This window comes from Rana temporaria, chromosome 8 (assembly GCF_905171775.1).
Source record: "Rana temporaria chromosome 8, aRanTem1.1, whole genome shotgun sequence".
In the NCBI taxonomy this organism is placed as follows: domain Eukaryota; kingdom Metazoa; phylum Chordata; class Amphibia; order Anura; family Ranidae; genus Rana; species Rana temporaria.
Genome location: NC_053496.1, coordinates 45,734,692 through 45,748,902, shown reverse-complemented (window position 1 = coordinate 45,748,902; position 14,211 = coordinate 45,734,692). Strand labels below are relative to the sequence as shown.

Below are 14,211 nucleotides of genomic sequence, written 5' to 3'. Positions count from 1 at the left end.
ACAGCAGGTGTACAGACCCAGGAACTCAGCACAGAGTTGGTGGGAACCCCTTATAATGAGCACAGCAGGTGAAACAGACCAGGGAACTCAGCACAGAGATGGTGGAATCTCTTTATAATGGGCAGAGGGATGGTGAGAGACCCTCATAATGGACACAGCAGGTGTACAGACCCGGAAACTCAGCACAGGGATGGTGGGAACCCCTCATAATGGGCACCGCAGGTGTACAGACCCGGGAACTCAGCACAGAGATGGTGGAATCTCCTTATAATGGGCAGAGAGATGGTGGGAGACCCTCATAATGGACACAGCAGGTGTACAGACCCGGGAACTCAGCACAGGGATGGTGGGAGACCCTCATAAGGGGCACAACAGGTGTACAGACCCAGGACCACAGCACAGAGATGGTGGAATCTCTTTATAATGGGCAGAGAGATGGTGGGAGACCCTCATAATGGGCACAGCAGGTGTGCAGACCCAGGAACTCTGTGCAGAGATTGAGGAAGCCCCTCATGAAAGGGCACAGCAAGAGTGCAGACCAAAGAAATGTAGAGCAAGGATAATGGGAACCCCTCATAGTAGTCAGAGCAAATGTGCTGACCCAGAAACTTAGTGCAAGGATGGTGGGAAGCCCTTAAAATGGGCACAGCAGTTGTGCAGAGCTGAGAATTCAGAGCAGAGATCTAGTTCCAAAGGGTTAGAAAAGACAACTGTAGATGGTTTAACTCTCCAGAATCTATAAAACATATAAATATCACTTTTCGGTGGACTGACCCTTCAACCTTCATAATTTGTGGACACATGTGTCCGGTTGTCTTACCTGGTGACTTCACTAGAGGGAGTGTTTTGTGTGTGCATCTCTTCAGTACATTCAGCAGGTCTCTGTAGGTGCAATGGGAAGATATATAGCGCACATCACTCACCATGATGTCTTCTACAAAAATGTTGTATTTACTGTAGAAAAAAGAAAACAGGGATAGAGTGTTTGCACAAAGGAAGATCTTTCTGACCAAGCCAAGGGACAACTGTCACTACCTAGCTCTCAGGCACCAACATACTGTACAGGTGAAGTGATTTATGGCACTAAAACATCATTGCAAAAAAAAAACAAGCACACCTTTACCTGTTGCCAGACCATTATTAAAAAAAAAAATCCCATAATAATTTTTGTGCATTTACCATATTTTAGCATTGTATTTACCTGTAACAGCCTCTTTACAGGCACACCAACTTTCCATTTTAAGGTTGCCTTAACCATCTTCTTATATTGTGGGCCCTCTTCCAACCCACAATGACTCATCTGATTACCATTACCTGCCTCATTAGTCCAGCCTACAGCCAACCACTTCTGGCTATTTAAACTGCATTGCTCATTCCTTTTGTGCCTTCACCTGGTCAGCATGTCTTTGTTGTATTTCTGTTATGGCTTTTGCCTGGCTGATGTTTCCTGTTCCTGATCTTTGACTTCTGACAATGCTGATTCCTGGCTTTCGATCCCGGCTCGTCTGAATACCCGTTTGGTTTCCTAACCCTGGCTTCCACTTTTGACTACGTTCCCGATCTGTTAAATTTTTTTTTTTACTTTACTGTACATAGTGTGATTTTACCTTAATTTCCTGTCTCTGCCTGGTTCATTGTCCATGACAGATATACATCTTCCAGACTGGAGTTAGTGGCCTAGACAAACATAGAGGAATGCATAGACATTCCCGGGACCTGCTGCCGCCACATATGGCTTCCCATTAAGATTCAACCCCTGTACAGCCATGTAAACACTTGTTATTAATGTAGCACCATCATAGTATAAATTATGGCATTGTATAAAACATCACTCTGGCCAGCCAATCTATATGTTAATAGTGTAGGTCACTAAGCCCAGTCTGAAATCTGTGAATTCCTCCAGACTATTTATGATAGGCTGTATTCATTGCCATGTGCATGGGACACATTTAATTTTGCTAAGCGATATACTGCATTAGACATGTGCAGAACGAAAAAGTTTGTTTAGTTTCAAATTGTTATTTACATAAATTTGTTTAGTTAAATTTGATTTTGAAATTAGTTATGTTTATTAGAAGCGATTCAAATTTTTAGAATTTGAATTAAATTCCATTCTAATTGCATACAAATCAAATTTATTCAAATTTTGGAAGAATTTTTTTTTCTCTATTCCTTTCTATTTTGTTTTTATGTTGTATTTTTTTTTTCCTTTTTGTTGTTTTCCATTCTATTCTATTTAAATTTATTCTATTTGAAAATAAAATTTATTATATTTAAAGTACGAATTTCATAAAACAGTTATGTTCTTTCTAGTTAATCCTATTATTTTCTACTGTTTATTCTATTATATTCTATTTTCTATTCTATTCAAATGTATTCTGTTCGAAAGTTCCATTTTCAGAAGATGGTTATATTCTTTAGATTTTATGCTATTCTTTATTCGATTCCTTTATTTTATTTTCTATTTTATTTTATTTTACTCTATTCTTTTATTTTCTATTCTGTCCCCTTTTTCTATTGTATTTTTTCTATTCAGTTTTATTCTGTTTTACTCTATTATATTCAATTTTCTATTCTATTATTTTCTATTCTATTCCTTTATTTTCTATTCTATTTTATTTTATTATCTTTGGAAATTCAAATTCCATTTGAAAACTATTTGAATTCAAATTTGATTAAAAAGGTCCCGGGAACTCGATGTTCCTGGGAGTACCGCGATTGCAGTTGGCAAGGGCAGAACAGGGGAATGCCTTTATAAACAAGGCATTCCCCTATTCTGCCTAGTGACACTGTCACTGATGACTGTTCCCTGTGATCGAGCCACGCCCCCTAACAGTAAGAATCACTTCCTAGGGAACACTTAACCCCTGCAGTGCCACCTAGTGGTTAACCACTTCACTGCCAGTGTAATGTTTACAGTAATCAGCGCATTTTTATAGCACTGATTACTGTAAAAATTACAATGGTCCAAAAATGGTGTCAAAAGTGTCCGATATGTCCACCATAATGTTGCAGTCATGATAAAAATCGCTGATCTCCGCCATTACTAGTAAAAGAAAAAATATTAATAAAAATGTCATAAAATTATCCCCTATTTTGTAGACGCTATAACTTTTGCACAAACCAATCAATAAACGTTTATTGTGATTATTTTTTTTTACCAAAAATATGTAGAAGAATACATATCGGCATTAAATGTGAAAAAAATATATTTTTTTATTATTTTTTGGGGATATTTATTATAGCAACAAGTAAAAAATATTGCTTTTTTTTCAAAATTGGCGCTCTTTTTTTATTTATAGCGCAAAAAATAAAAATCGCAGAGGTGAGCAAATACCATCAAAATGAAGCTCTATGGGCCAGATCCTCAAAAGGGATACGCCGGCGTATCTACTGATACGCCGTCGTATCCCTGTTTCTATCTTTGGAACTGATCCACAGAATCAGTTTTCCAAGAGATAGACAGAAGATCCGACATGTGTAAGGGACTTACACTGCCGGATCTTAGGATGCAGTACCGCCTCGGGTATGCAAATTAGCACTTACGGAGATCCACGAAGCTTTTCAGCTTCGTTTTTTCTCCGTAAGTTTTAGTTTGCAATCGTAAAATTAGGGCTGCTTTTACAAAGTGTAAACTGTTTACACCTTGTAAAAACAGACCTTTCTGTCCAGCGACGCGATTTTTTTTTTGTTTTACATTTTTTTTCCCCGCCGTATCTTTTTTTTTTCCCGACGCAACTTTATTGACCAGTCGCAATCCACAAAGCTCGGCGTAACGTAATTTCGCGCTATGCACGTCTGGAAAATGACGTCACGAGCATGCGCAGTACGGCCGGCGCGGGAGCGCGCCTAATTTAAATGGGAATCGCCCCCATTTGAAGAGGAACGCCGTGCGCCGGCGGAATTTAAGTTACACACCCGAAAATTTCTAGGTAAGTGCTTTGTGGATCGGGCACTTAGGTAGAAATTTTAAGGCAGTGTAACTTAAATGGGAATTTTTACGTTACGCCGTCTCTTTGTGGATCTGGCCCTATATGTGGAAAAAAGGGACGTCAATTTTGTTTGGGAGCCATGTCGCAGGACCACGCAATTGTTAGTTAAAGCGACGCAGTGCCGAACCGCAAAAAGTGGCCCAGTCTTTGACCACCAAAATGGTCCGGGGTTGAAGCGGTTAAACAAGTTCACATCGTATCAATCAGTCCCATCAGATGGTAGAAAGTCATTTTACTCGCACTAATTGCTTGTGGAGACTATAAAACTCACACTGCTCCTGAATACGGATTTGTTAGCTAATTAGTCTTATTACACATTTGTGATTCGGCTGTTGAATGGGTAATGTCAGTACATTAGTCCTTCGTGCCAACAGCTCAGTGCTGGTAGTTTTCAGCGTTCAGATGACGGCACCAAGAACAAATGCAAGCGTCCTGGTTATGACAATCTTGCAAAGCCTCTCCCAACAAATGGCTGCATAAAAAGATGGCATGCATATGAGGATAGGTTTGGATCTTTGTATGTTGGGAACGCGTACAAAATTGCGCTTTTTCCAAACATGCAGAGCTATGCATTGCCCTGTAGCAGATGCACGGTGGTGCCATTACATGTTACTGACAACCGCATGCATTTGCAAATGTGCGTGTTTTCGGTGCGGCACATTTTTTGACAAGAGTTAGGTGACTTTTCTGCATTTGTTATGTGTAGGGCACACATTGTACATTATATACTACTGTAATAGAGTGGATTATAGGATTTTTCAGGGAAAGACGGTATAAATCAAATAATATTTCTATGAATTTTTCGTATTCTGTTCAAGTTGGTACCACGATAGTCCATCTCCCTCTTTTTTTCCCCTTCCCTAGTGACCTGTTGGGGACAGGTTTTTCTTGTTCCAATCTCTTCAATAAATTTTGGATGATGGTTCCCTTTTGACCCTTATATATTTATAGCTAGATTCAGGTAGAGTTAGGTCGGCGTATCAGTAGATACGCCGACCTAACTCAGAATCTGCGCCGACCTAAGTTTAAGTGTATTCTCAAACAGAGATACACTTAAACCTATCTAAGACACGACGGCTTGCGCCGTCCTATCTTAGGGTGCAATATTTAGGCTGGCCGCCTGGTGGCGCTTCCATTGCGGTCGGTGTAGAATATGTAAATCACTAGATACGCCTATTCACAAACGTACGCCCGGCCGACGCAGTACAGATACGCTGTTTACGTAACGCTTTATCAGGCCTAAAGTTATTCCAACAAATAGTTGGAATAGTAATGTTAAAGTATGGCCGCCGTTCCCGCTTCGAAATTCGAAAATTTTACGTTGTTTGTGTAAGTCGTCCGTGAATAGGGATTTACATAATTTACGTCCACGTCGAAATCAATAGGCCCGTGCGGCGTACGTTGCCGCAATGCACACTGGGAAATGTAGGCGGACGGCGCATGCGCCGTTCAAAAAAAACTTCAATCACGTCAGGTCAAACAAAATGATAATATAACACGCCCCCTCAGCCTATTTTGAATTAGGCGCGCTTGTGCCCGCCCCATTTAGGCTACGCCGCCGTAAGTTAGGAGGCAAGTACTTTGAGAATTTGGGGCCAGATTCACAAAAGGGATACGACGGCGTTTCTCCTGATACGCCGTCGTATCCCTGTTTCTATCTATGCGACTGATTCATAGAATCAGTTACGCATACAGTAGATAGCCATAAGATCCGACAGGTGTAATTGTTTTACACTGTCGGATCTTAAGATGCAATACTGCGGCCGCCGCTGGGGGGAGTTTGTGTCGTAAACCAGCGTTGGGTATGCAAATTAGGAGTTACGGCGATTCCCGACGGTTTTTCGCGTTCGCTACGTCGCCACTAGTCTAGTTTCCCGTCGCAAAGTTAGTCGTGTTTTTTGGTGCCTTAACTTTACACAGCAATCGTATTGCTGTATAAAGTATGGCCGTCGTTCCCGCGTTGAAATTTTAAAAATAACGTTGTTTGCGTAAGCCGTCCAGGAATACGGAATTACGCTACGCGCGTCGCCGTTCGAAAAAATTACGTCACTTTGCGCAAAGCACGGCGGGAGTTCGGAAACGGAGCATGCGCGGTAGGTCCGGCGCGGGAGCGCGCCTAATTTAAATGGCACACGCCCATTTAAATTGGCCCGGCTTGCGCCGGAGGCCGCCGGTGTGGGTTTTCATCGCAAGTGCTTGGTGAATCAGGCACTTGCGCTGAAAACTTGCGGCGGTGTAACGTATCTACGATGTAACGTATCTACGATACGTTACGCCGCCGCTCACCTACGTGAATCTGGCCCACAGTATTTGCCTCTCTGACTTAAGGCGGCGTAGCGTAAATACGATACGCTACGCCGCCTTAAAGTTGCGGCAAACTACGTGAATCTAGCTACTATATTATAAATGAGGCTTTAGCTTTATTGATTAGAAAATCAAACGAATTTTCATAAAACAAATATTTTGAACACAATTCTATTAGTGTATGGCTTTAGAGAGAGATATTTCCCTTTAAACATCATCCACACTCCACAATGGCACATCTTGGAAATCCATTCCCTCCACTTATAGACAGATGAAACAGTTCCTGCAGGCTGACGACCAGCGGGGAAACATCTAATTAAAGGATGAGGGTCCCACAGAGCCGAAGTACTTCATAACAGCTTTCCAGGAATGAGAGACCTGCTTTGATCAGAAGCCCATCATCTGTGTGTTGTCAGAGTGCAGAGCGCTTGCTTGAAGCTGTCCATGCAGCACCACCGCCCCCGATGACAGCCGTACTACAGAGTGGATGGCAGAGTCTATGTACTGCACTGTCACCTGTTACCTTCACTTCCACCCACTCTATCTTCACTTTTGCTTTGCTTGTTGTCTATTCAAACTATCAGTTGTTTCTCCATGCTATAAAAACACCAATTGTCTTCATATAAAACAGCTCCAGCCAATAAGAATAAAATCAGTGTACAATGCCAACATCACCCAAAAGAAGGTGTTGGTGGATGGAGGTTGTGTGTTTGATACCTGAAGAGGACATGATCCACAGCACATGGAGAATGCATGCCGTTCTTCATATAACCCTAACACTGAGGGGCGGACTGACCATTCGAGCACTCGGGCACTGCCCGATGGCCCCATGCCACTAGGGGGACCCATCAGGGTTGCCAGCCTCAGTAAAACCAGGACAGTATGTAACATCTGTGTTTTTTAAAAAATTGCAAGATTATAGCTGCCCCGCCTCTCCAGTACATTTTCAGTGTGTGCATGTGTATTCTGTGTGTATGTATACTGTGTGTGTACTGTATATTGTGTGTCTGTGTGTGTATACTGTGTATGTATTTTGAATGTATGTGTGTGTGTGTGTGTGTGTGTGTGTATACTGTGTGGCCCCATAATCTACTATTGCCCAGGGGCCCCATGAGTTGTCAGTCCACACTTGATAACACCAATTCTTTCTATTATCCCCAACAGCCGCCCCAGCACCCCCTAACACCTTCCCTGTATTACTAACCTTTCTTGTAGGCCTAACACTAACCTTTCCTGTAATCCTAACACTAACCTTTCCTGTAATCCTAACACTAATCTTTTCTGCAATCCTAACCCTAGGCTTTCCTGTAATCCTAACACTAACCTTTCCTGTAATCCTAACACTAATCTTTTCTGCAATCCTAACCCTAGACTTTCCTGTAATCCTAACACTAACCTTTCCTGTAATCCTAACACTAACCTTTCCTGTAATCCTAACACTAATCTTTTCTGCAAACCTAACCCTAACCTTTCCTGTAATCCTAACACTAACCTTTCCTGTAGTCCTAACACTAACCTTTCCTGTAGTCCTAACACTAACCTTTCCTGTAGTCCTAACACTAACCTTTCCTGTAGTCCTAACACTAATCTTTCCTGTAATCCTAACACTAACTTTTCTTGTAAAAACAGAATTCTAATTGAGTAAGTAGAGATAAGTTTTAAATGTCAATGATTTCACTTAATTTTCTGGAAAAAAGAAACAAATCTTTAATTTACCAAAATTGGCTTTTAATTTATATTAGTTTTTTTTTTTAAAGTTATCTTTTTAAACCTGGGAAAGTGAATTGTTATGGACCTTGGCCTGGACTCTTGACTATTTTGCCTATCCATTCTATCCATTCTGAACTGACTTGTGCCTTGTATCCCACGCACTAACCTTTCCTGTAAACCCAAGGCCCCTTTCACATTGAGGAGTTTTTCAGGCGGTACAGCGCTAAAAATAGCGCTGCTATCCCGCCTGAAAAACTCCTTCACTGCAGACTCAATGTGAAAGCGATGCGCTGTCAGCAGCATCTTTGGAGCGGTGAGAGGAGCAGCATGTATACCGCTCCTTCACCGGTCCTTCCCATTAAAAAATGGGAAACCGCGGCAACACCGCCCGCAATGCGCCTCTATAGAGGCGCATTGCGTTTACGTTCAGATCTCATGTGTTTATGCAAATGAGCCTGATACGCCGATTCCCGAACGAATTTGCGTCGCGTAACCGTCGCTTACATTGTTTGCGTAAGCGTAAACTTACCCCTGCTATATGAGGGGTAAGTTTACGCAAGTCCCACGTAGGCCATGTTAAGTATGGCGTCGGGTCCACGTCGTGTTTTCCCGTCGAGTACGTCGTTTTACTAAGTCGTTCTTGAATATGACTTTACGTCAATGACGCACACGTCGGCATCATTGACGTTTTACGCCGAGAACTGGAGCATGCGCACTGGGCTATTTTAAGCCCGGCGCATGCGCAGTTCGTTAGAATCGGGGGCGCGCTTAATTTAAATACAAGCCGCCCCCTTGGATATACGCGTGGATACGCCGGGCCATTTACACTCCGTCGCCCCAAACTACGGAGCAAGTGTTTGTGGAATACAGCACTTGCTCCTGTAGGTTGGGGCGGCGGAGTGTAAATTGCTTACGCGCCGCCCGCCTAGAATCTTAGAGAATATGGCCCCCTGTCTGTAACCCTAACCCTCTCTGTAACCCTAACACTATTCCTCCATGTAACACTAAAAATAACCCTAACATTAACCCCCTGTATAACTATAACACTAATTCTCTTTGTAACCCTAACACTATTCCTCCATTTAACACTAACCTCCCTATAAACCTAATACCAGCTCTCCGTATAACCTTAATAGTAACCCTGCCTTTAAACTTATTCCTAACCCTCCCTTTCACCAGTCCTCACTGTAACCTTAACAATAATCCTCCAACATATACAGTATCTCACAAAAGTAAGTACACCCTTTACATTTCTGTAAATCTTTTCTTCTACCTTTTCATGTGACAACACTGAAGAAATGACACTTTGCTACAATGTAAAGTAGTGAGTATACAGCTTGTATAACAGTGTAAATGCTGATTGAGAGAGTGAAGTTCCCCTTTATCCTCTTCCCGTCCACGCTATAGCTGAAATACGGATACAGAGGGGGCCTACATTTCTCGGAGGGCAACCATGCTCGTCCTCCCATGTATGTGCTGCCTGCCCGCCCGATGCGGGACACGGGCATCGCACTATGTGATCAGCGAGTCTATGAGACTCGACTGATCACAGTGTGGAGTAAGGGGCCAATCCCGGACCTTTACTACGTGATCAGTTATCAGCCAATGACAGCTGATCACGTGATGTAAACAAAAGTCGGTAATCAGCCTTTTTTTCTCACGCTGACAACGTGAGGAGAATAAAAAAGCCGATACCAGCTTGTGTAAATGGGACATCGGTCCCGCACATGGACACCCACTACTGCTAAGCAGCGCTCACCAGTGCCACCTATCAGTGCCTATATGTGCACATTTCAGTACTGCCTATCAGCAGGGCCGTTTGAAGGAATTTGGGGGCCTCAAGCCAAATGGGGGCCACCTAAGCACCCCCCCCGCCCACAAAGCCTACACTTCTCCCCCCCCCTTGTCCCTATGTTTTTCTAATCTCACCTCCACATCTTCCCTGTAGGCTGCCACTGTAGCGTGGCCGAGCTCCTCTCTGTTTTATCATTATGGGTCCCCAGCCCCCTATCAGATAGTGCCTGGGCCGGGCCGGGTACCGCGCGGTACAGGAGATTCAGTTTCCTGTGTTCCTGGCCGGACTGAAAGGAAATGAGCACTCAGTGTGCACTTCCTGTCAGTCCGGCCGGGAACAGGAAACTAAATCTCCTGTACCGCGCGCAAACTGACGGCACTCCAGGAGGAAGGAAGAGGAGCTCGGCCACGCTACAGCCTGGGAAGGGTTAGTTGGGGGCCCCAGGCCAGCTCGGAGCCCCAAGCAATTGTTTGTTTTGCCTGTCCTGTAGCGACGGGCCTGCCTATCAGTGTCACCTACCAGTGCCCATTGGTGCCCTATCAGTGTCAATCTGCGCCACTGATCAGTGCCCACCAGTGCCACCTCATCAGTGCCCATCAGTGCAGCCTCATCAGCGCAAAATAGTGAAGGAGAAAAATTACCTGTTTGAAAAATTTTATAACAAACTATGGAAACGCTTTTTTTCCAAAAATATGGTAATTTTTTGTTTGTTTAGCAAAAAAATAAATACCCCAGTAGTGATTAAATACCACCAAAAGAAAGCTCTATTTGTGTAAAAAAATATATACAAAAATTTCATATGAGTACAGTGTAGCATGACCGCGCAATTGTCATTCAAAGTGTGACACCACTGAAAGCTGAAAATTGTCCTGGGCAGGAAGGGGGTATAAGTGCCCAGCAAGCAAGTGGTTAATTAGTAAGTACAGGGTTTGGGGGAGGAAGGAGTCACCACAGAACCACGACAGAATGAGTAAAAATATTCATCTATGTCCAGGGGCAGACTGACAACTCATAGGGTCCACGGGCAATAGGAGATTATGGGGCCTCCAGGCAATAGATTATGGGGCCACACACAGTATACACAAATAATATACATACACAGTATACACGCATACCTCCCAACTTTTCAACTTCAGAATGAGGGACAAATGAGCATACCCCCCAAATGAAGTTGTTGAGCGGGGAGGGGGGTCCGCGGGTCAAAGTTGTTGAGAGGGGGGGTCCGCGGATCAAAGTTGTTGAGCGGGGGGGATTCCGTGGATCAGGGTTGTTGAGCGGGGGGGTTCCGCGGATCAAAGTTGGTGAGCGCGGGGGGGGTCCACAGACATAAGTTGTTGAGCGGGGGGGGTCCGCCAATCAAAGTTGTTCAGCGGGGGGGGGGGGAATTCCGTGGATCGGAGTTGGTGAGCGGGGGGGGCCGCAAACCTACCGGGATTTACCGCGAATCACGGGACCGCGGGATTTACCGCAAATCGCGGTAATCACGGGGGGGTGCCGCGAAATCGCGGGACAATGCCACTGCTCGCGGGACCACGGGATTTACCGCGAGTCGCGGGACATTCCCGCGCAATCCGGGACGGTTGGGAGGTATGTACACGTACAGTATACATACACACAGAATACACATACAAACATTGAAAAGGGTACTGGAGAGGCCGGGGCAGCTTTAATCTTGTGATTTTTTTAAAACACAGATTTTTACATACTGTCCCTGGTTTTACTGAGGCTGGCAACCCTGATGGGACCCCCTAGTGGCATAGGGCAATCGGGTCTATGTCTTTTGTGGCTCAAAGGGTGGTAATACACATTCAGGGCAATTGGAATGAAGGAATATGGCCGCTTTCACTGGATAGCAGGCTGGGGGCAGGTCAGTGACCAAACTGTATAGCTTAACTGCACCAAGAAAAAGGTGAGGTCACCAGGCTGCCCTCTGGTGGAGGTGCCTGAATCGCAAGACTGGCAGAATTACAACAGACATGAACAACACAGCACCTTCCCGCTCACCTGACGGAGCAGCCAGACAGATCCGGCAGGTATGGCAATCGCTTTGTCTGGATGATGGAATCGTACAGGCTGGGCTGGAGGTTCTGCGCCACCACATTGGCCATGATGACGGAGAACAGCATGGGAAGGATGTGCGATATCTGACCGGTCAGCTCGAAGCAGATAACGGCGGTGGAGACAGTGTGGGTGACGGCTCCCGTGAGTGCTGCCGCTCCTGAAAGAGGAAAAAGGAAATACTTATAACAAAGCCAAAATGTGATGAAAAATATAATAAATATAATTGTTAAAGGAAAACTGGGAATTCTGGGCTGAAGCCCAGGTTACTGAAGCGGAGGTTACTACTCCCAAGCACATAAAATCCACCCCTTCCACAAAAAATACATTTGGAGGCCCCCTGCCCCCACATATACGCAAGTACAAATGTAAACGCACACAATGGGGCACCTACACATGAAAATGTCTATTGCAATACTCGTTACACATCGCACACGCTGGAGTGAGAGCAATAATTCTAACACCAGATCTCCTCCGTAACACTAAAGTGATGATGCTTTTGAAGCGCCACCTATAGAAAATATAGGGTACTGAAGTTTGTCGCCATTTCACGGGCGCACACAAATTTAAGGTTTGGCGCGTTGGGAATCTATTTACCTTGGCCTGGATTCAAGAAGCAATTGCGCCTGTGTAACCATAAGTTACACAGCGATTGCTTACTTGCCCCGGCGTAACGAATGCTCCTGATTCAGGAACCTCGTTACGCCGACTGCAGCCTAAGATATGCGCGGCATAAGGCTCTTATGCCCGCATATCTTAGGCTGCATTCTGCGATGGCCGCTAGGTGGCGTTCCCGTTGTGCTCAGCGTATAGTATGCAAATTGCATACTAACGCCGATTCACAACGTTGCGCGAGCCCTGCGTACGCAATTTACGTTGTTTCCGTACGGCGGTTTTTGCGTAAGGCTGCCCCTGCTAATAGCTATTAGCAGGGGCAGCCAATGTTACGTATACCCGTCGTTCCCGCGTCGCGAAATTTGAAAGTTACGTAGTTTACGTAAGTGAATCGTGAATGGCGCTGGACTTTGAAGCAAATGACGTCCTTGCGACGTCATTTGCCGCAATGCACGTCGGGAAAGTTTCCCGACGGAGCATGCGCTCTACACTCGGCGCGGGAACGCGCCTAATTTAAATGATTCCCGCCCCCTACGGGATCATTTAAATTGCGCGCGCTTACGCCGGGCATTTTGCCGGCGCGCCCACGCAATTTACGGAGCTACTGCTCCGTGAATCAAGGGCAGCGCAGTAAATTTGCGGGGGCGCAGGGCAAAAACGTTGCCCTGCGCCTCCGTAAAAAAAGCGCAAATCTAGCTGAATCTGGGCCCTTGTCTTTTATATTTTACCAATTTGGGTAATTTATTTGTTTGCCCTAAAGCTCACTTTAAATTTTGAATTTCCTAGACCTTTGCCGTAATATCATACATACAAAAATTGGAACTACCGCTATGTTATTTATTATTATTATTTTAGGGTGTCTGCTTTCAGAAAATATATAATGTTTGGGGTTTTTGTGTAATCTTCAGGACTAAAATAATTTTTTAAACATGTGTACAAAAAATGCAAAAACAGCTCTGGCAGCGAAGAGGTTTAATGTGTGCTATGTTTGTGCCCGACCCCTTCAGCTATGCCATGCTCAATAGGAGTACAAACAAGCTATTTGTTCCAAGCATCAGAGACAGATAGGGGGGTATACAGCAGTGCCAGTTCATCTCTCTAAACTACTTGAATTCCCTCTGTGCAAATAGGTCACAACAAAATGTTCTCAGGCAATATTCTCTGCAGATCTAATGTGTGAATGCAGAAAATACCATGTTAGGGCCACTAGATGGCGCTGATGATCATTGTAAATAAGCGTGCTCTTCAGCGCCATCTAATGGTCCTAAAGAGGTATCTTCCATATTCACACATTCGAATTGCAGAGAATATAGCCTGAGAACATGCAACAAACAAACTGCTATGCAGATGTTCTTTATAAATACACCCCTAAGAGTCAGGGGGCCTCATAAACTGGAAGCATTTTATTTTATTCAGAAATGTTTGTTCCTCTAGGGCAGTGACAGGTGTCAAATCCGGCCCTCCAGGCCATTTCATGTGGCCTTCGCACTCTTCTGCAGTTGCCGGAGAGCTCCAGCCCTCCTCTGGTCCTCCTCCAGACCCTTTTTTTCTGCTTTCAAGCAGTGCATCCAGCTTCTTCCCAGCAGCAGCATAAAGAAAGGGGGTGCACTGTGATGTAAGGGAGAGTGGGGGACTCAAATTCTGATGGTGGGGTGGATCTTGTAATCTAATGTAAGTGGAGGGGATGGACATCTAATCTTACAGATACAACCGGCCCTTTTGAGGGCAATCATAATG

At 44.5% G+C, this 14,211-nt stretch overlaps 1 protein-coding gene across 2 annotated transcripts in view; it reads right to left on the bottom strand.

Moving 5' to 3' along the window:
• Positions 1–14,211, bottom strand: part of CLCN1 (chloride voltage-gated channel 1) — a 148,891-nt gene that overhangs the window by 22,755 nt on the left and 111,925 nt on the right. For both annotated transcript variants that reach the window (XM_040361671.1, XM_040361670.1), the window contains exons 15-16: positions 11,806–12,019; positions 821–954 (exon numbers count right to left, since the gene is read on the bottom strand). In XM_040361671.1, coding sequence (XP_040217605.1) covers positions 821–954; positions 11,806–12,019 — 348 coding nt within the window. The remainder of the gene's footprint in view (positions 1–820; positions 955–11,805; positions 12,020–14,211) is intronic.